The 22,850-nt window shown below is 45.7% G+C and overlaps 1 protein-coding gene across 5 annotated transcripts in view; it reads right to left on the bottom strand.

Moving 5' to 3' along the window:
* Positions 1-9,771: 9,771 nt before the first annotated feature.
* Positions 9,772-22,850, bottom strand: part of NRG1 (neuregulin 1) — a 247,609-nt gene continuing 234,530 nt past the window's right edge. For 4 of the 5 annotated variants that reach the window (XM_054986337.1, XM_054986338.1, XM_054986335.1 and 1 more), the window contains 3 exons: positions 22,290-22,420; positions 13,377-13,580; positions 9,772-11,162 (listed from right to left, as the gene is read on the bottom strand). In XM_054986337.1, coding sequence (XP_054842312.1) covers positions 10,508-11,162; positions 13,377-13,580; positions 22,290-22,420 — 990 coding nt within the window. In that variant the 3' untranslated portion in view covers positions 9,772-10,507. Of the gene's footprint in view, positions 11,163-13,376; positions 13,595-22,289; positions 22,421-22,850 lie in introns of all 5 variants that reach the window. The other variant, XM_054986336.1, reaches the window with a different exon arrangement.

Here is a 22,850-nt window from a genome sequence, read left to right as displayed (position 1 = left end):
TGCATGGAAAACAACAGACATTTGATCTGATCTTAATGAATCTTAATGAAAATGGAAATAGAACCCGGCAAGTCTTCATGAACCAACATTTCTGAGAATTCTTAAAGCCAATACAACTTCTCTTTATTTAATTACAATATGGAACTGAAATAATAATCTCTCCAATGCATGACCCTATTGATGGACTAATCCCCCCTGAATCTTTGAAACCATCTATGCAAGTGGCCAGCACTATGTCCAAACGCAGTGAATTCCACAATTCCATTATTCATCGTGTAAAGAGTACTTCTTTTTTCCCACCCTGTGCAGATATCAATTATTAGGTTAAAGTGAAAATCATGCTATTTTAAGTTAACGGGCCTTACTCCTGGGAACGTATGAAAAGGCATGCTTTCTGAAGACTTGAGATTAGGGAGACTTGGTGGAGTAAGCCTCCCTCCAGGAGATTGCACATGCAGAGTGGGGGGTGGTGGGGGGTGGTGGGGCCGGCAGTGCACATGTGTACCGGTGTGCATCTATGGAGGGTATGTACAGATATTTGTATGTTTTAGAAGTGAGTGAACAAATTGGTACACTCATATATGACATCAGTCTATTGAACCAAACGACAACACTTTCACGTATGCTCTTTTCTGGTCCTTTTAAGCAAAATCTTTCTTCTTAACCCGAATATGTCTCTAACTCACAGTGCAGTTACACTCTTCTAAGTCCATTCAATGGATTTCGAAAGGTGGAACTCTGCGTAGGATTGAGCTGTAACTTAGACTGAATAGCCCAGTCTCAGATTATAAGACGCTTCATGGCCCAACATGAACTGTGCAGCCTCCTCTGTTCGTGGATAGGGTTCGTACTATCTGCTTAAACTGTTGGGAAACTGGTTTTATCCTGAATTTATCTGGCTAAACTGAAAGTGGAGGAAAGCCAGGGCATCTTTTGTAGGAGGACAGTTAAGCGCATTACTTTAAAAAAATGGAGGAGAGGCTTAAACTAATACTAGTTTTGTTCTCTAAAATGGATAGAACTGCAGCATGAAAACGGATAATATCTGGCAATTAGTGAAGGTCACAGGGCTCTTGTTTGGTGCAACTTTCATTACTTCAGCTGAGAATGCTATGAAACTGCACACAATCAGAAATGCTACACAACATGGAGCTATTGCATCTACTAAGGCCAAGGCAGTCTGTTTCCTCCCTTTCCTGACTATTTTCCATCACGGTCTCTCTTCTTCAGAACCCCAAATGTTCCTATTCTTCACCTGTCTGGCACAAATTCTTTTTAAGAAGGCCAGGCAGAAACGTGCTCCAAGCCTGCCGTAAGACATGGTTACCAGCGTGCCATTTTAATATGACGAATTTGCATAATTGTACATTCCTTCTGGGAGATTTTTAAAATATATATACAAAGGGAATTACTGACGATTTTTGGATACAAGCAATGTTCACCTACGGGCCTTTAGGTTTGTGAACATTTCTGGTCAGTTCAATGGATGACATAGCAAATGTGCTGTGCGATGCTCAAAGGGACATGGAGTGAGGACAAGATGCACTTTAAGGTAGAACTAGGTTTTAAGATGGAGTATCTTTGGAATAACAGTTAGCAAAACATGAATGGAACTTTCTGCTTGGCACATTCTATGCTTTGCTCCCACTGCTGCAGAGGAAATCCTACTTTGGAACAGGCTCTTTCACACTAAAAACAGTGTGAGAACATGATAAACTGGTGTTTGAGAACAGGTATATCCTACAGGCGCGTTTGTCAGAACGCCAGGAGTAGCAGCAGCTCCCCATTGACAGCACTCAGTGGCAAATCCAAGTTTGTTCGTTCAGTGTAAGAAATGAGCCTAACTGGGCATTTGAAAAGATCTATACAGTAGTCCAGTACATGTACCACCAGTGGGACACAGCAGTAGTCCAGGTGGGATGCAGGGCTTTCATAACAATGACTAAGAATTTGCTCTCCTTCAATTCCTATGGCCTCAGTCCTGCAGACTGAGCATGCCTCTATTTATTGATGCTAGTAGTAACCTTGGACACTCGGTGTTTCTCCCAATTCTCCCCCCCCCCGCTCACTAGCAAGTGTCTCTGATGTGCCACTACCTACTAACCCTAGCTGCCAGGGTTTATCCACTGTGTTTTTAGAAACATAGAGCTGGAAGGGACCCCAAGGGTTATCAGTCCCCTGCACAATGCAGGAAATTCACAACTATCTCCCCCGCCCTCCCAGTGATCCCTGCTCTACGCCCAGAAGGCGGCCCCTATTTTTTTTTTTGCATTTTTTTAATGTTCTTAAAACTTACCGTAAATAATAAGCAACAGAATTATTGTTATGTCCTCGTTGGAAAAGGTGGGGCTTTTTGTTTCTATCATGCTGGGGCCCAGGTTCTTTGGTAGAGCAATGGATGGGACATAAGATACGGTTAAGAATTCTTCTGCATACATTTTTAGCCAGTGGGGCACCTGAGACGAGCTAATCGTCCCATTTCTGCTAATCCCCCCTCCCAACCCTTGGTGCAGTATTTCACCCTTTTGCTTTTCAGTAGCAACATTAAGGACATGTGAGATATGTCACTGGATTATTATTGTTAATTATTTTTTATTGAACCCTGGTTAATGCCAAACTGCTTAGCAGCAATTAGACATATGATTTCTAAGAAGACAGGCAACGATTAGCAGACTGGATGATCAACTCCACTCCAGAAATAAGAACAGAGAAAACTGAGAAGGTGGGGGGGTGGGGAGGATTGACAACAAAGAATCAAACATTTACTGAACAAATGCCTGAGCACAGACAACATTAGAATTGTGCCGATATATTTGAACATGGGTATTAGGACCGGAATCGGAGGAGAAGGGGAATTGGACTGAAACGGTCTGAAGAACAACTGTGCCGATACTACACAGTAGCAATTTATTCCAGCACCTCTTTTACTGAAAGTGAACAACAAACCTTAAATAAATCAACAATTGCTTATTGCTTAGTATTTGGGATTATAGATTCTTTAGTTTATCGGTACCTCACGGCCTTCCACTGTGCGTTCTTTGTACATTTTCTATTACAGATACATTCTCTCCAGACCAATAAATAAATTATATATATATATATATATGTATTAGAAAAAGAGGGAGGGGAATAAAGGATACATTATAGTTTTAAATGGGAAAAATGGTATAACCAAATATTTTGACATATATCTTAAAATAATGAGGACTTTCTGTCTCTCTCTCTCTCTCTTAGATGTCTACATATAAATAATAAAGACATTATTTACAGTGTTATAATTGATATGTAACTCATAAAGACAATAAATGATTGTGGGAAAACATCCAAGTATGTACAAGATGTATTTACAAAAAGAAAGGAAAAAGAACATACACTTAAAATGATATGTGGCCATTTTCTTGTCTGCATTTCTCTGCAGCATTTTAAATACAGGCTGTTTTGCTGCCAGTGGTTAAAAGAACGAGAGCGGACTTTGCTTATGTTCCTTGGGGGTGTGTGTACACTTTTAGGCAAGCGTCAATTCAGCGTTTCAAATGCTCAAGTCTTTATTTGAATAAAGATGCCAAAACTGGGAGGAATATAGAGACGTGTTGGTGAGACAGGGTACCTACCGCCTGAACCAACTACTACAAAAGAACGTCGTGAAGACCAGGGCCGTTTCCACACGGCTTACCTCAACCTGGACCGCTGCACAACATGCCAAAAAAACCCGCGCAAGATCGTGTTTTCTCGTGTGAATTTTGCGCAATGTTGCGCAACATCGCGCAAAACTCGCACGAGAAAACGCAATCTTCCGCGTTTTTTTTGGCATGTTGGGCAGCATTCTGGGTAGAGGTAAGCCGTGCAGAAACGGCCCTGGGTAGTTTTTGCCTGCATTGAGAATTGCAGCCCTGGCTTTGGTTTTGCTTTGTGTAAATTTTAACGAAGATTAAACCAGAAAAGGAAAATGGAGATTCTACTTGATAAACCTATGAGGAATGCGAAAAACAGACTGCCCTGTGTTTTAATGATGCCTGTTCAGATACTCCAGCTTTTTGCAGGAACAGCATCTTCAACACAATTTACTTTTATGGGACAAACCACTTCAATGGCTAGCTTTGATATCCCCCCCCCCAAACCATGGCTCTTCCTTAAAACCGTTGTGCCTGTCAGTTAGTTTACAATGCATGCTCATTTGTCATTAGAAGTGGTGATATAATGAGTCATCATAAATTAATAAACTGACTTAGTCAGTCAGTATAAAATCTTAGCACAATACTTAAAAGTAAACAAGCACAGGGCATTTGAGGGATCCTAAGCAGTTACACCCTTCTAAGCCCACTGACTAGACGGCTCTGCAAATGGTACATGTGCACCCTGGCCTATCCTGAAGAGGGATGTTAACACTTTTTTTGCTACACACATTGTTACGCATCTGCAGGGCTTTTTTTTCTGGGAAAAGAGGTGGTGGAACTCAGTGGGTTGCCCTCGGAGAAAATGGTCCCATGGCTGATGGCCCCGCCCCCTGATCTCCAGACAGACAGGAGTTGAGATTGCCCTCCGTGCCGCCGAGCAGCACGGAGGCAATCTCAACTCCTCTCTGTCTGGAGATCAGGGGGCGGGGCCACCAGCCATGGGACCATTTTCAAGAGGTTCCGGAACTCTTTTCCACCGCGTTCCAGCTGAAAAAAAGCCCTGCGCATCTGGATGTTACTGTTATTGGAAACAGGAGACTGAGCTCAATGGATTATCATTAGAACCAGGTTTATATTACAGATTTGACATTGTCCCCGTAAATTTTAACAGGACTTTGGCCCCAAAGATTCAATGATATATTGCATATGAAGGCTAGAGGCCGCTTTGTAAAATAGTTCTTTATCCATTTTGATTCAAATCTGTTTTAGTTTGTATAGTTTTAAGTTTAAAACCAACAAAACTTAACACCAATTTAAACCAAATTAAGAATTCTAGCCCAGTGCTCTTGGACTTCTTAAACGAGCTTACCACCAGTAGCTTTCAAAAGTACACATGCAGTACTCTCTGGATCCCTACTGTCAGAGGTTGTTCCCTATATTTTCCTGTGACAGACTGTTGCAGTAACTGAGAACAGGAATACCTATACAGAACTGGTCACAGATTCCAAACTATTGCTTCATGTCTTCATTTGGAATGTGCGGTTTTAGATTCTCTATCGTGACCACGTTTTTGATAACAGAGTTTTATGGATCAGAAAGAAAGCAACACAATTCAGAGCATGGTGGAGCAAGGTACAGCAAGCAACAGCAACCATCTTGTAAGTAAGGGAATGTTGTAATTACTGAGTAACCAGTTTTCCTACGGTACATGGAGGATGGATAAACCACCAGCCAACTTAGATGCAACACTGCATTGAATGGACATTTTTCAGACGCACTTTAGAGATAAAAGGAAAAGACAGCTCACCATCTGTAGCCTCGTTATAAGTCTTTAAAATCAGTAAAATATTTTGAAGGACTATCAATGTGTTTTCTCCCTCATTAATTAACACTGCAATCCTAAAAAGAGTTTCCCCCGTCTAAGACCTTTAATTTCGATTGGCTTAGATTGGAGTAACTTTGCTTAGGATTACACAGTAATTATGATCAGCCTCCCCAATGAAATGAGATTTAATGAATGGGGCACACTCAAGATTCCCATTTTAGCGGCTGACTCCATTTAGCCCTCAAAACCATTTGGGATGAAGCCATGTTCCTCCTTACTTTAGCCCTAACCCCACGTGACTTTTGTCCCTAGCACTAACTTTTTTGGGTGGTCAAAGGTAACCGCGTCCTTCAGAAAAGCTGGCAGGATCCACCCATATGTTTATTTTGTAAGCTCCTTTGGACCAAATCACTTTTCTTCACTACAGCACTGCACAATGTCTATAGCAATAGAGCCTTGAACAAGTTGTAGGGCGCACTGTTACTACATAAGATGATCAATTTGTTTAATGGGAATGAGAAAAGGATCCCAGCAGATTCACTGATGTAGATACAAATCCAAACGGCATGTTAAGGAAAATGGAAGCATACGCACTTGCATATAATATCAATGTCTATGTAAATTTCTCCACATTCAGACTCCATTGTAGAACATGGCGTGTTAAACCTGGTCTACAAAAAAGCTCCAAAGAGCTGAATCAAGCTCTCTGTTCTCTTTTTTTGTATCAATTAAATATTGACTTCGGAAGTTTAATTATTCCAGTGAATAGAAAATGATTCCCTTTTTAGGTGGCATATTTGCATGGACATGCCTTTCTCGAGAGATGGGTCACAGTTATACATTTCTGCAGGGCTTTTTTCTGGGAAAAGAGGTGGTGGAACTCAGTGGGTTGCCCTTGAAGAAAATGGTCACATGGCCAGTGGCCCCGCCCCCTGATCTCCAGACCGAGGGGAGTTGAGATTGCCCTCCGCGCCGCTGCAATCTCAACTCCCCTCTGTCTGGAGATCAGGGGGCGGGGCCACTAGCCATGTGACCATTTTCAAGCAGTTCAGGAACTCTGTTCCACCACGTTCCCGCTGAAAAAAAGCCCTGCATTTCAGTTCCAAGACCAATTCACTTTAAATATGGTTGGTCTTCACATAGGCATTAAATACCAGGTATTATCAGTCTAGCAATATGAAGAACTTGACGTTTTTCTCACTTTTTATCTTTTTAACAGGCACTCAGCTGTTTCTGTTGGTGACTCACTTGCCATGGAAAGGTGCTAACTGTAAGGGTGCCGTCTAAATGCTCTCTGAATAGAGTCAATCCCAGCACAGTGTGAGCTTTCAGTCACACACACTAGAAAAAAAGCAGCTATCTATAAGGGACAAGAATAGCAGGCAGAGACATGAGCTTTTTTGCTCCTTTCGGTTCTTGGATCTATGGACTTCGCACATTTGATCCCCACATTGCAATAGCCTTGACATGAACATAGTGGACAGACGGGCAAAGCATCCTTTAATGCATCTCTGCTATTCTAGGTGTCCTACTTTCTGCACTTGTGGTTGTGCACTACAGCACAAAAGAAGGTGCGAGAGAATGCCCTATGAGAGCACACCCTAACTAATTTAGGAAGAACAAATAAAAAAGTAGTAATTTAGTAGCATCGACAGGGAAGTGGCAGTCGGATAATTGGCAGTAATTTCCCTGCCAGAGCATGCAAAAATATAGCAAACAACGACAGGTAAGGGGGAGGTGGAAGGGATAGAGAATTTTGAAGTATATTGTAGTATTGGCAACTTCGTAGTATACATTTGCACGCTCTCATACACTTTTAAAAACTGCACAGGGTAGGGTTACATTTACTGTGTCCAATCCAGACACTTTCCCAGAGGACTAACTCTGTATCCTTATTACAATTCCATCTGCTCAGTTAAGGGGACTAAGAGTTATCCGTCGTCAACTTAGATTAGGCCTATCTCTTGAATACATGTATTAGTCTGGCCTATGGATATACAATTGGAGCCACTTCATTTCATTGAATACCAGTAAATCATGGGAGACTAAAAAAAGAGAAATGGAAAAGAAATGCATTTCCAAAGAGTTAATTTCAGGCATTGGTGAAGTATCCCAAGACCCTGATATCATGCAGAAGAAAGAGAACGTTCCCATTCCTTCCACTCATTTTCTCATTCTGTTGGCCAAATAGTTCCTATGAAATATGAATTTCAAAATTCTAGTGTCTGTTTGACCATTTGGAGCAAATTTAGGATGAAGGAAAGCAGAATTGCACCAGCAAATGAGGACAGCTCTTTAATCCTAGGAAACTGATAAAATGCATACTAGAAAACATTCTGTTTTAACGTTGAGAACTAGCAGCCAATGCCCAGCAAAGTATTAAGCATGTGCTTGAAGTCAGTATGATGTAACGAAAACTTCAAGCTTGTACTCACATGAATTACATAACATGGGGAAGCAAATCCATTTGTTACTCTGCAACACAGCCTTCTCAATCATGCTCAAAGTTACTCAAAAGTAAATCCTTCAAAATCCATTTAGGAAATAGGATTAGGTCTGCATTCTTAAACCACAGTTTTGTTACATTCCCCCAGTGTAGGACGGCTCAGAATCTCGAGGTCTCATGTTGATATATATTGGTGTTCACTGAGTTGCAACCTCCTAGCCAAGAATCGGAACTATACTGTTTTCCCAATGGAGTCTTTTGAAGTTCAGTAACTTCAGCATGTCCCATCTTATTTTTCATTCATAAAGTAGACCATAAAGTAGACCTTTGCACTGCAGTGAAAGTGAAAAATTATTAATAAGCAAAACTCCTAAATCTGATCTGAACGACACAGGCCAAAGGTGGATCTTAGTTACTGGCTTACGAACTAGAAGCAACCTCACTAGTGGGGGCCAGAGAGCCAAGCTGGATCGCAGGTCTTAGTTAAACCCAGGTCAATCCCAACAACACAGAAAACAGGTGGTCCAATTTTTGGAGTGAAAAGAGGATGTGGGGGTGTGTAAGGGGTGCTAAACTCTCCCCTTGCCTGTAGCTTACTTATTTGCGGTTTCCTCCTCAACTGAGTTCTGATACCAGAAATCCAGAGGAGTTAGCCGTGTTAGTCTGTGGTAGCAAAATCAAAAAGAGTCCAGTAGCACCTTTAAGACTAACCAATTTTATTGTAGCATAAGCTTTCGAGAATCACAGTTCTCTTCGTCAGATGACGAAGAGAACTGTGATTCTCGAAAGCTTATGCTACAATAAAATTGGTTAGTCTTAAAGGTGCTACTGGACTCTTTTTGATTCCGATACCAGAAGTGACTTCTAGAAGAAAAGCAACTTGGTGGTGGTGGGGAGGTTATGGGGAGATAAACAGTGGCCAGAGAAACAATTCCGTTTCCTTCATGTGGGCACTGCCTTTGCTCTAGAAATCAAATCAGAGTCCCCTGCCGTTTCATGTATGACTGGGAAAGAGTTGGGCTTAAAGAAATGGGTCTGTGGCAATCACGTTTCATTTGGTTCGCTTGGAAGGACAGCATTTTAGTTTAATCAGCCGCCACATGCATATTTGTAACAAAACCCATGCATGGTTAGGAGCCTGACAGAATATATTTGTTTACATTAACAAAATGACCAGCTATTTAAATAAAAAGCAGTATCGATCACCACCGGTGAACTAAATGCGCAGCCTTCCCCACAGAGCTCATTTTAGCCCTTTTTTTGGTTCCATTTCACGTGGAAGCTGTATCGGTAAAAGGATTTGTAGGCATAATCTGGCCAAAATGATGCACTAAAGTCCCAATTCTCCCATGAACACGACTTTAAAGTGCTCTTTTAAAGTATGTGATTACTGCCTTGAGCTCCGTGGATGAAGAGCACGATTATTTACTTTTTGTTAAGTAATTAGGCTGGATCATGTCCTTAAACCTAAAAGTTAAAGAAGCAGTTCTTTTCTGCTGTACCTTTTCGAAAGTGAAACATATAACTATTAGAAAATATAGGCCAAAATTGTTACAGTTTATCGGCGTTTTTTTTTTTTTTATAAATCACTATTGTTTTACCAATACCTAGAAACTAAAACAAATGGCATAATCCAGTGGGAAACTCTCTCACACAAACCACAGTGAAATACATAGGCGGTATGCAAGAAGTCTGTGGTGGTGGTGGTGACGCTCTCATTCCTACTAATGGCGCATGCGCAGAACTTCCCACTGGGTATTGCGTCATCTTGGTTTTTAGTGACGAGATGATCCTTAGCTTGCGTTTCAAAGAAACGTTACAAAAAATGAAACCTTTAGGGAGAAATGGGGGGGGGGGGGAGGAAAGGAACAATTGTTCCTGGATAATATCAAGCTGATTCCTGTCTGATTATAATAAACTTACAATCACAGTAATTCTGTCAAACAGTTCATGTAGCTTTATACCTCTCCCTCCCTTTTGTCCTGCTGTGAATAACGGCATAGTGTTGGGTGTACCATTTTCTCTCCTCAAAGAAGCCTCTTTTCTAGCAGAGAGTACACAAATCCCGGATCAAGTTAAAATACTCTCCCCAAAACAGGTACATTTTGTTCTTCAAGTTAGCAATGCCAGTGCAGGGCATTTTGGCCAGAGGCGACAAGAAGCAAACACAGGGACTGTTGCAATTGTCAATTGTACAGCCAGTCACCATTAATGCGACAGACGCAAAAAAGAGATCCAGGAATGGGGTGGGAGGAAGCAGGGACCTGGGGACGGCTGGGGGAAACAACCCAGAATGTCTGAAACTTCTGCGCAATACTGTGGAACAGCAATCACTGTTAACTTTTACAAAACTCGCTCTCAACATAACATAACATAAAGGCACCATTGATATCGTTCTCATTTTTGAAATACTGTAAAAAATTGCTACATATGGCACATAACACTTTTGTATATACATTATATATTTAATTTATAAAAGTTTTTTTCCTGTTTTTTTTAATCCTAGTAGCGGAACTGCTAAAATAAAATAAATTGTTTTAATTTAAAGGTGGAGTACTTCATTATATAAAATAAAGTTTTACATGTGAATCTATGTGGGGTTTTGTTTAAAACGTTTCTTTTTTATACAGCAATGGGGTCTTGGTTAGCTATTACACTGGACAATCTTGTCTGCAATTCTTCTTGTGTGGAGAACCGGCTGGTTTGGTTAGTCCTGGTGTCAGCCAGCCGGTATGCAGAAGCTGATTCTAGGTCGGCTGCCACGGGATTCGGTAAGCTCAGAAACGGCGTCTCTTCGCCTATCCTTTCATCTTCTGCCTCGCTCTCTGAGCTACTGTTCTCACAGCTCGTGTCGGTGTCCACTTCCAATCTATTGGCAATGTGGCCATTGGGCTTTGTTCTTTTTGCCCTCCGACTGTTGACCAGTTTCTTTGGGGGCTCCTGTGTTGGTTCGTACTCCTGCGTGGTTTCATATTCCTCATCCTCCACTATCCTCAGAGGACTTGGTGGGAGACTGTTGCTTTCATGAGCAGGATTGTGGTGGTAAGAGGAGTTGAACTGCTGCAGGTGATGCTCGTATTTTTCCCGTAACCGGGGTGGTGTCACAAGAAGGAGAGGCCTCTCCTCTTCTATAAATGGACTGACTGCCACAGAAGGGACAGACATTGTTAAGCTGGAGACCTGTGGAGACATTTCTGAAGCAGGTGACTTTGGAGAACTCGGAGTGTGGAAATCTACAGGTGACATGCGAGCTGGTGTGGTCATAGCAGATACATACCTAAAGAAGTGCAGATAAAACATACATCTGAGAGTAATAAAATGAAAAAAAAAGAAAAGCAAACTTTTGAGAAAATGAATTTCTCCTTTCCTTGTCTTCCCAAGCCATTTGGATTCTGATGAACAACCTACCAACAAGCAATTTATTAGTAATACTGAACAAAATGAAAAGGGGATATAAATATTAAATGACTACTTTCCCCTCCTCCATTGTTCATTTCCTAAACGTAAAAATTTCTCTCAGATTCTGATTTTGTAGATCCAGTGCCTGAGGCAGAAAATGAAACCGTTCTGCTTTCCTACCCTTTCAGAAGTTCTTTTTTTCCCCAGCAGTAAGGCCTGGGTTTGAACCGGAGACCTTCTGCACGCAGGAGAAAGATAGACAAGAATCCCTCTCCTTTTCGCACGCTGGTTGAATTAGGATGGAGGGGAGGGACTGTTAAAGAGATCAGAAATTTGTAACTGCTACTGGTTATCTCATCATGGCTATATTAGAATCTAGCTTATTCACTGGCATGATGAAGGGTCTATCTATATGAGACGACGGGGTGTGTGTCCATTAAGTGTTGGGAGATGGTTAGCTGGGAAGTGTAGTTTTGAAAGACAGAACTGGTGGGAGTTCTCTCCAGAGGGGACAGCCCTCCACTGCCTCTGGCGGGCAGGACTATCTCCCCTTCTGGAGCTTTTACCCTGCCACCCTCGCTGCTTGAAACTTTGAATTAACCAACCCTCGGCAGGGCAAAGGCTCTGGAAGGGGAGATGGCAGAGGTAGTAGGAGGGCTGTGAGGGAATCCGTCCTCTCTGGAGTGATCTCTGCCAACTCTGTCATTTAAAACTACACTTCCTGGCTAACATGGTGTCTCCCAACACGTGAATAACGTGTGTCAAAAGTATTGTGTGGAGAGATTCTAAGATGTAACAAGCCAACAAGACTTGACGGGATCTTCAAACTCTGCACTGCCAATCCTCCCTCTCCCAATATGCATTGAGGTAATTCGTTATTTCTCATTCTGTGACAAATTCTACTTAGTCATTACACCTGAACTGGCAAACTATGGCGTATGTTTGTATTGTAATCATAGTTTACAATCCTGGTTTACAGAGCAAGCAAAAATCATAGTTTTCTGGTTTGAATATAATGGTCACTTACGGTTTGCTAAACAAAAAAGAATCAACAGTGTATGTGGGAAGACGGCAGGTTTGTTTCTGTGGTATCAAACCATGGTTTGCTATTATGTCTCAATTACTGCCATCAGTTGCATCTCAAATAACAATTGCTCCCCACCACACTTGAATTTACATTCCAATCATTAAGCAGGGGAAGACTGATCTCCTTGCCACTCAAGCCCTGAATACTGAAGATACTTTAAGCCAATGCCAGTTTACTGCCAAAAATTTCCATCCTACAAAATTCAAGGTCACTAAAAGTTCTGGATGATGAATCAAAAAGCCTCATCATCCCATTTATGAAAAGAGTTTGTTTTAGGATTCCCGGACATGCTGAAGAAAGAAGATTCTTCCCTGAGCTTCGAAATGAGATCAATTCTGTCTAACAGTGTTCTAGATAGGAGGAGTTAGCCATGTTAGTTTGTAGTTACAAAATAATAAAAAGTCCAGCAGCACCTTTAAGACTAACCAACTTTATTGTAGCGTAAACTTTTCTGTGCACCCAGCCTGGATTGTGCACTCCACCTCTTCCATGACTTTTGCAACTTTTTACATTTACATGGCCCTCACCCCCTGCACCCTCTCCCCGCTCCTCTCACCACCTATATATCTCTGGAGTTTCTTCATACCCTCCATGCATCTGACGAAGAGAGCTGTGGTTCTCGAAAGCTCAGGGCTTTTTTTCTGGGAAAAGAGGTGGCGGAACTCAGTGGGTTGCCCTCAGAGAAAATGGTCACATGGCTGGTGGCCCCGCCCCCTAATCTCCAGACAGAGGGGAGTTGAGATTGTCCTCCACACCGCCGAGCGGCGCAGAGGGCCATCTCAACTCCCCTCTGTCTGGAGATCAGGGGGCGGGGCCACCAGCCATGTGACCATTTTTAAGAGGTTCCAGAACTCCGTTCCCCCACGCTCCCTCTGAAAAAAAGCCCTGCGAAAGCTTATGCTACAGTAAAGGTGGTTAGTCTTAAAGGTGCAACTGGACTTTTTAGTGTTCTAGACAGTCACACCTTTGCAGTAACGGGCAGAAAGGTCAGCTTATGAGGAGTACCTTTCACTGTGAGGTGAATCACGATAGGAATCAGGTGTCTCTCGCGCATGCCTGAGGAAACTGTTGTATTCCCGTGGCCCTCCGATGCCATTGAGGCGCCCTCGGGGGCCTGTCGGGCTCGTATGCCGGCTGTTCTCCACAGAGGAACTCACAAGCACTGAATGGCTTTCGGAGATGATGCTTTCGGTCCGGCCGTTGCTCCAACTGATAAAGAGCCGTTGGGAAGAAAAAAAGGAAAGCATTTTAAAATTTAAAACTGGGGGAAAAAAAGAAAACCAAGAGATGTTTTAAATTATCTGGGCAATGTGCTCAGTGGATTCAGACACCGCCCCCCCCCTGCCAAAGAGGCTCTCTCAGTTACAGACAAGAACCAACTAAAGGAGAAAATGCCACCAAGAAAAAAAAACAGGGTTAACATACCTGTAACTTATGTTCATCGAGTTCTTCTGTGCTGACACACATGGGGACTGCGCAGGCGCAGGCCAGCCGCCGGAGAATTTTCTAGAGCTTCCATGGCTCCGAAGGGGCCGTTTGTCGCGCGCCTCAGCGACCGTTTTCCCGCCCAAACGGTCACGTGATCCTCCAGCGACCAACGGCCCCTTCCCTCAGTTCTCCCTTGCCGCCGCTTGACCAACACACTTCAGCCGTAACACCTTAAAAACACCAATATCCGTTACAGCCATCACAGTATTGTGCATTGGAGTTCACAGCGGGGTAGGAGGGAGGGTTGTGTGTCAGCACAGAAGAACTCGATGAACATAAGTTACAGGTATGTTAACCCTGTTTTCATCTTCGTTCTTCTGTGCCTCCACACATGGGAGTGTACCAAGCTTCACACAATAAGGAAGGCGGGGGTGAAGTCCAACACAATTTTATTAAGCAAACAAGATCAACAATAAATAGATATGCATATATACATCTATGTAAAAATACTGTGTAAGGACACATAAATATTCAATATTTACATATATACACACCCCCAGGTACATATATACACACTTTCACTCAAGGGTACCCAACAGGTACGTCAAGAAAGTCATACCAAAACTCCCTCAGGAAAAAAGGGAGTGTAAGACAGCCTTGGCCACAGATACATCCTGCTCCGCATTGACATCAACGGCGTAATGCCTGACAAAGGTGTCTGCAGAGGACCATGTGGCTGCTTTACAAATGTTAACCAGGGGCACCCCCCTGAGGAGTGCCGAAGAGGATGCTTGGGACCGCGTGGAGTGGGCTCTGACATGAAGCGGGCAAGCCACCCCTGCCAGGGAATAGGCCTTGCTAATGGCCGTCACAATCCACCTAGACAGGGTCTGTGAGGAAGCCCTGTTACCCTTGTCCTTGGCCCCAAAACATACAAACAGGTGAGGACTGGAGCGGAATCCCTTCGTCCTATCCAGGTAATAGGCTAGGGCCCTCTTCAAGTCTAGGGTATGGAGGGCCTTTTCCCCCTTAGAGGAGGGTTGAGGAAAGAATGCAGGCAGTGAGATATCCTGCGAGAGGTGGAAGGCGGACACCACCTTGGGCAGGAACTCAAGGCAGGGACGCAGGACCACCTTGTTGGGATGAAACACAAGAAAGGGAGGGTCAGACCGCAGTGCAGACAGCTCACTGACCCTTCTGGCCGATGTGACGGCCACCAAGAATGCTACCTTGTAGGATAGCATATCCAAGGGGCAGGTAGCCATAGGTTCAAATGGAGGCAACATGAGATGTGAGAGCACCAAGGACAGTGACCACCGAGGCACTGGCGCAGACACAGGTGGGTAAAGATTGTACATGCCCTTAAGGAACTGGCGGGATTGCGAGTGAGAAAACACCGTAGCACCCTCAACTCGGGTGTGAGCAGCTGATATCGCTGCCAGGTGGACCTTGAGGGAGGAAACCTTCAAGCCCAGGCCACGCAAGTGGCACAAATACTCGAACACAACCCCCAAGGGACTGCTCTCGGGCACCACTCCTCTGGCAAGCGCCCAGAGCTCAAACCTGCGCCACTTGGCCGCATAAGCGCGCCTAGTGGATGGCCGACGAGCATTCAGGAGGACCCTCTGCACCTCGTCAGTAAAGCCTATCGGGGAGGAACGATCCGCCAAGCCGTTAGATGCAGCTTCCTGGGATCGTGGTGGACTAGGCTCCCGTTCAGGAGAAGGTCTTGCCGAGGGGGCAGACTCACATACGTCCGTTGGGACATCCGCAGGAGCTTCGGGAACCAAACCTGCCGTGGCCAGAAGGGGGCCACTAGGATGCAGTCCGTCCCGTCCTCCTCTATCTTGCACAGGACCCTGGGAATCAAGGGGAACGGAGGAAACATGTAGTGCAAGCCCTGCGTCCACGTAAACTGGAAGGCATCCCCAATAGAGAGGGGGTCGCTCCCTGCCCTGGAACAGAACGTGTGGGCCTTGGTGGTCGCCGCAGTGGCGAACACATCTATCACTGGATGACCCCACATCTGGAAGATCGGCCCAACGCACTCTACGTTCAGTTCCCACTCGTGTTCCAGCAAGGGGACCCTGCTGAGGGCATCTGCCCGGGCATTGTCCGACCCAGCCACGTGTATAGCACGGAGCGACACGCCGTTCTTGATAGCCCACTGCCAAGTGAGTGTGGCTTCCCGGCACAGGGCCATGGACACTGTGCCCCCCTGCTGATTCACGTAGTACATGGCAGTCGTGTTGTCCGTCTGCACCAAGACATGACGATTTCTCAGCAGTGCTGTAAGAGACACAAGTGCGAAACGAATGGCCCTTAGTTCAAGCACATTGATATGGAGGGTCTTTTCCCTGTCAGACCAGACATCTTGTACCGACACATCACCACAGTAAGCCCCCCATCCCAACAGAGAGGCATCAGTGGTAACCGTGATGTCATGGTGTTGATACCCGAAAGGGGTCCCTCTAAACAAGTTGTCATCAGACAGCCACCAGTCCAAGGAGGAGAGGATGACCCTCGGGATAGAGAATTTGAGGGACGGAGGGTGCAGTAGAGCCTCATACCTCCGCACAAACCAGTTCTGGAGAGGGCGCATACGCAGCCTAGCGAAAGGCACCACAGAGGTGGCCGCTGCCATATGCCCTAGTAAGCACTGGATAGTGCGCACAGACTGGAACCGGTTCCTTTTAAACATGGACACTAGACCCCTTAGGGACCGAGCCCTCTCCAAGGGGAGCAGGGCCTTACCCTCCACAGAGTCTAACAGTGCACCAATGTAGGACACCTTGCAGTTGGGCACCAGTTTGGATTTCTCCAAGTTCACCAGGAGCCCCAGGCGTTGGCAAGTGCTAAGTACCAAGCCAATGTCCTGCACCAGCCTAGACTCCGATTCAGCCACGATGAGCCAGTCATCGAGGTACGGAAAGATGGTACAGCCTCCTTCCCGTAGGAAGGAAACTACAGGGGCCACACATTTAGTGAACACTCGTGGGGCAGTGGACAGGCCAAAGGGGAGCACCTTATACCGGAAAACCCGTTGCCGGTAAACAAAGCTCAGGTACTTCCTGTGCTCCTTCCGTATGCCCACGTGAAAGTATGCGTCTTTTAAGTCAAGAACCGCAAACCAATCCCCCTGTTTCAGCAAGGCGATCACAGCCGCCAACGTTACCATTTTGAATTTGGCCACCTTGAGGAAGGCATTAAGGCCCCTCAGATCCAAGATGGGACGTAAGCCCCCATCCTTCTTAGGGACCAGGAAGAACCTAGAGAAGAATCCCCTTACAGAGTCCTCATAGGGCAATTCTTCCACAGCACCTTTGGCCAAGAGCGACACGATCTCCGCATCCAGCTCGGCCATAGTGTTATTGACAGCTGTCAGGGGTGAACTGCATCTAGGCAGTTCAACGAACTCCAGCCCGTATCCCAGTTCAACAATAGTTAAGACCCATGAGTCAGATGTTATTGACTCCCACTCAGAGAGGAGTGGACTAAGTCTGTCCGAAAAGTTCGGGGATACGGCTGGCGTGACCCGTCAGTACTGCCTCCCGGTGCCCTGCTGATCCTTCTGCTGGGCCGGTTGTTGTGCCGGACGAGGCCTGAAGGGCCGACGCCTCCTCTGCTGTTGTGCGGGAGGGTAAGGCCGCTGTTGGTAGGCAGGATACTGCTGGTAGCCTGGCCGCTGTTGATGGTATCTGCCCTGGTAATGGTAAGGACCAGATCGGGGAGCGTACCGTGACCTGGAGGAGGGCTTGTCCGCTGGAGCCAGGCCCAAAGACCGCGCTGTCTGCCGGTCCTCTTTCTTTTTCTTCAGGGTCTCGTCGGTCGCTTTGGAAAAGAGCGAGTCCCCCTCAAATGGCATGCTCTCCACTCTGGAACGCACCTCTTGGGACAGGGCCGTAGACCGCAACCAGGAGTGGCGCCTGAGGACCACCGCCGAAGCCATTCCTCTAGCAGCAGTGTCAGCAGCGTGGCTTCCAGCGTTCATCTGCTGCTTAGACAGTCTCACAGCCTCTGTCTGCAGCAGGGACACCACAGCCTTCTGTTCAGGAGGGAGGTCTCGCGTATAGGATGCCAACTTCTCCCAGAGGTACAGCTGGTACCCTGCCATGATGGTCTGATAGTTGGCAATCCTCAGACCTAGGGAAGAAACAATGTATTGGCGCCTGCCCATGGCATCCAGTTTCTTGCCCTCCTTATCAGCAGGTACCGAGGAGTGACCCGATCGCCTGGGGTTGAACTCCTCTGTGACCAAGGAGGAAGGTGGAGGGTGTTTCACCAGCGCCGGCCAGGTACCCTGCTTGATCTTGTAGAGCTGCTCAATCCTCTTGGATGTTGGAGGTTGATCGCAGGGCACCTGCCACACCTTCTCCACGATTTCCTCAAGACCCTCGAGCATGGGGAAGCCAACATATGCCGGGTTGTCTCCATAAATGCGCTTGAGGAGCTTGTCCTTGGTCTGGGGAACCGCCGAGGAGATGTCCATCTCGAGAGCCTTGGCCATCCTCGCCATCTGGTCGGCGTAGATGCGGAGGTCCTCGAATGGCGAGTCCGCAGATGGTACAAGCTCTTCAGCTGGCGATGGTTCGGACCAGGACTCCGACTGGTAGCCGCCAAAGCTCTCCACATCCTCCTCATCGGAACCGAGCTGGGATTCCGGAACCTGGTGCGGAGGGGGAGCCCACGTCGACCTCGATGTCGAAGGCCTCGGTTCCGACACGGAGAAACCTGCAGGTGCCCCTTCCCACTGGCAATGGTATGGCGAGGGGAGGTAGGAGGCCCGTCGATGTCGGGACGCAGTGGACCGGACCGATCGGACACTGTCCCCAGACCGACGTCGCTCACGACCGGCAGCTGGTGGAGACGGACGGGCAGGCGACGGACGGCTCCGACGAGGAGACGGGCTCGGTTCCAGCCTCGGCGACCGAAGAGCAGGCGATGTTCGGATCCGACGGCGCGGGCTCGGCTCCGGTCCCGAAGAGAATTCTGCGGGCACCGTCTCGAAGGCCATCGGATCCGGCACCGGCACGGAGATGTCCTCTGGCTCCGGGGAATCCAGATGAGGGGAAGGCGTGTGAGGAAGCACGATGACCTCTTCCTGGGGAGCGGGATGCGGCGACCGGTGATGTTTGGTCTTCTTCTTCTTCTTCGCCGGTTCCGAAGAAGACCTCGGAACCGACGCGCTCCTCGCCTTCGAAGGGGACCTCGGCCTCGATCTCTTAGATTTTACCGGAATCGACCCGGTCGTCGGTTCCGATCGGGGACTCGGTAGACGGATCCTCGGTTCCGATGTCGGTCTCGGATCCGACCTGGTGGAAGATGCGCTACGGGGCGGCCGCACCGGTCCCTGCGCTGGAGAGGCCGCTCTCGACGCCGAGGCACTCGGGGGACGCGGTTTCGACCCCGACCTCGCGGAGGCCACTGAGCCAGCTCCGGAATGCCGTTCGGCAGAGTGGCTAGGGCCGGCCTTGGAGGAGGGCAACGGGGCGCCTCCGGACATGACCTTCTGCCACAGGGAGGAGTTAAGACGGGCCTTGCGCTCCTGTCGGGCCTTGCTGGTGAAGCCCTGGCAAATCTTACAGGCCGTTACATTATGGGTCTCCCCCAAACAGAACAGGCACAGTTCATGGCCATCGGTCTTGGCCATTTTAGTGTGGCATTGGAGGCAATGCTTGAAGAGAGCCTTTGAGGCCATCTTCAGGGGCACGCAAAAGGAAGGTCAACAAACAGTCCGAGTCAAATTACCGAGTCCACAACAAAGTCCAAACGAGATCCGAAGAATAGTCGAGGTCACGAAGTCCGAAGTCAAAAGCCAAGCAATCAGTCAGAATAAAGCACGAAGCACAAAAGCACAGAGCAACGAAGCTCACATTCTCTCCAAGCGGCGGCAAGAAGAGAACTGAGGGAAGGGGCCGTTGGTCGCTGGAGGATCACGTGACCGTTTGGGCGGGAAAACGGTCGCTGAGGCGCGCGACAAACGGCCCCTTCGGAGCCATGGAAGCTCTAGAAAATTCTCCGGCGGCTGGCCTGCGCCTGCGCAGTCCCCATGTGTGGAGGCACAGAAGAACGAAGATGAACAATAATTAATTTTTTAGAATTTATGAATATTATTAGCATAAGTCACACAATATTCTTAAAGTGCAAATGCCTAAAGTGCTCTAAGAGTAAACCTATACATTACATAAATGTATCAAAATTCAATAAATACAATTATAAGAATCATAAGAATTATCAAGACAATATTTCGTAAGTTATATTCATCCAACCGGTGCTAATACATGTCCAAGGTAAGTCTAAGATAAGTATTCAAAAATCAGATGAAGTCTGTTATGCAATGTTGTAATCGCTCTATTATGCCATGATGTAATTACTCTTTTTTCTTTTTCACAGAAACAAAATCAGTTATTCTAGTGCGGCATTGAGCTTGCCTTCACTGACTCCAGGGCTTTTTTTCAGGGGGAACACGGGGGAACGGAGTTCCGGAACCTCTTGAAAATGGTCACATGGCTGGTGTCCCCGCCCCCTGATCTCCAGACAGAGGGGAGTTGAGATTGCCCTCCACGCTGCTGGTGGAGGGCAATCTTAACTGCCCTCTGTCTGGAGATCAGGGGGCAGGGACACCAGCCATGTGACCATTTTCTCTGAGGGCAACCCACTGAGTTCCACCACCTCTTTTCCCAGAAAAAAAGCCCTGACCGACTCAAATTTGCAATGTGCCTATGGGCTTCCCAGACAGTAAAAATCACCCTTTTCAATACACTTCCCTCATGGGCAGTCAAACAATTTCCAAGGCAATATGTTCATCTCAAACATCACTGGTGCACAACCACGTTGGTTGAAGGCAGACGGGCAAAGGGCAAAAGTACAATGAACAGATATGGTTGGTAGTGCTTCATTTTAAAGAAAAGCAAAAGTACAGGAATGAACATTTGCTCCTGCCCCTTTCCCAAGGACTTTGGAAAGCCCAGGGCTTCCTAAGAGGAAAAGGGAAGGAATTTGGAAACCTGGGGCAGCTGGGAAAGATCTGCTGAATGTTTGCCCTCTTTTTTCCCCCAAAGTACTTTGAAAAGTTCAGAGTTTGCCTGAAGCACAAACTGAAGAGCCACTCCAGCTTTAGGGACTTTGGAGGAGCTCTTCTCAGGATTTGGGATTAGGTCAGCTGTAAAGGAGAGGGCAGCCTGCCCCTACACCTGGAAGAATGGCTGCAAGCAGCTGGATGTTTTGCCACCCATGTCTGGACAGACTTTCTTTATTTCTCCTAAGCTGCCATTGAGGTGATGTTAGTTTCTTTTTTTATGTATCTGTAAACTGCTCTGAGTCCATGCATTGTGGAGAAAGGCAGTATTATATATCAATAATAATAAAGTCTGTGCACTAAACAAACTATTCAATATAGGTACATTTGCTTAGATATTATCCAGATTATTATTAATGCTGCCCTGATTGCATTTTAGCCTTTGTGCTCTCATTCTGAGAACAGTGTGATATGCAGTTGAATATAACAGAGAGAAGGGACTAGGAAAGGGAGATATCTGCCAGGAGGAAAGGGATAATTGCATATTCTAGGACAGAAGAGGGAAGAGGCAGTCTGCAGAGAAACAGATTAATTCAGTTAAAAGATTTGCAAAAAGAAGGTAGCTTTCTGCAGTCTTGCTTTTATCCGCTTCCTTTTTTAAAGGCTAGATAAATGCTTTTGACTTCCTTTTTTAAAGGCTAGATAAATGCATTTGACTCCAATGGGTTCACTATGGGAACATTGATTCTCTGTAGCAGGTATGCACAACTTGTAATCCACTGAGCATAGTTCACCAACCATAGAGAGTAATCTACCAGGGGTTTGACATGCTATGGTTGCTGCCTACTAAAGACTACAAAAATAAGAAAGTTGTGCACTATCTCGTAAGTTACAATACATGCATGGTAGGCTATGTTTGATTTGCTAGGTAACAAGTTGGTTGTACAGATATTTTTCAAAAAAAGTTACAAAATGGCATGGAAACAACTGGAAGGGGTTGTATTGCATTCACATTGAAGTAAGTGCCTTGTTTCATGTAGCAACGGCTATTTGTTTATTAATTTATTTAACTTATATACCGCCTCTCCACCATGTTTAGTGCACTAGCCTCTAGAACAAATGATTATCTGGAGGAAGAATTACATTTTCCCAGGAACAAAGTTTGCAACATCCCATGGAGCCAATGTATAATATTTCTGGACTGCACACAACAACTGATAATGACTATTTCTTATGCTACAAATACTCTGGAAAGGTCCTTAGTCTGCATACATATTCCCATTATATGTGTTTTTTCTGAACACTGAGTTTTACAGACAGTGGTTCTGCAACTGCGAGAAATGTGAGAGATGGATTGAGGCGCAGCTCTTTATTCCACGGGGTTTGTAGACAAAAATGGCTTCGGCATGGTCAGGCCTTATACAGGAAGGCAACAAGACAATCAAACTGCTGGGTCTATTTCAGCTTCCTACCTGTGGCTGGGTGTCTGAGTCACTGTTGTGGAGTGGTGTGTAGTTGAGGTGTAGTGGCTTGTAGAAAATGATGTCTCTGTTTCCCTCTCGACGGCATGCTCACTGGATATGACATTTTTAGAAACATATTGCTAAATAAACAGAGACATAACACACATTTATACACTTAATATTTATACAATTTAAAGTATACACGTACACACTTTAAAGTACATCCTGCATAACCTTCTATCTACATATATTAATTTCATGCATAAAGTGCATCATTTACTGAATCATCTGTGTGTGTGTGTGTGTGTTGCCAAGTGGCAACCGACTTATTTATTTACTAGCTTGATGCCCGTGCTTTGCTACGGTATTTAACTTCTTTAAATCCAGTTATAATATTTATGGGTATGTAACGTTTTTTGGTTGGGGGGGGGTTGAGTTGGTTTTGTAGTATAATAGCATAGTACTTGAGCTTCACAAAAGTGTTTGAATAAAGCGAAGCATGTTGAAGCCGAAAACTGATGAAGTGAATTTTGAAATGTAACATTTATTGGAGATGTTATTCATTTATTT

Source organism: Eublepharis macularius, chromosome 8 (genome assembly GCF_028583425.1).
Source record: "Eublepharis macularius isolate TG4126 chromosome 8, MPM_Emac_v1.0, whole genome shotgun sequence".
NCBI classification, from domain to species: Eukaryota; Metazoa; Chordata; class Lepidosauria; order Squamata; family Eublepharidae; genus Eublepharis; species Eublepharis macularius.
The sequence above is the reverse complement of the archived record's forward strand: the minus strand, read 5'-3'. Positions and strand labels throughout refer to the sequence as shown.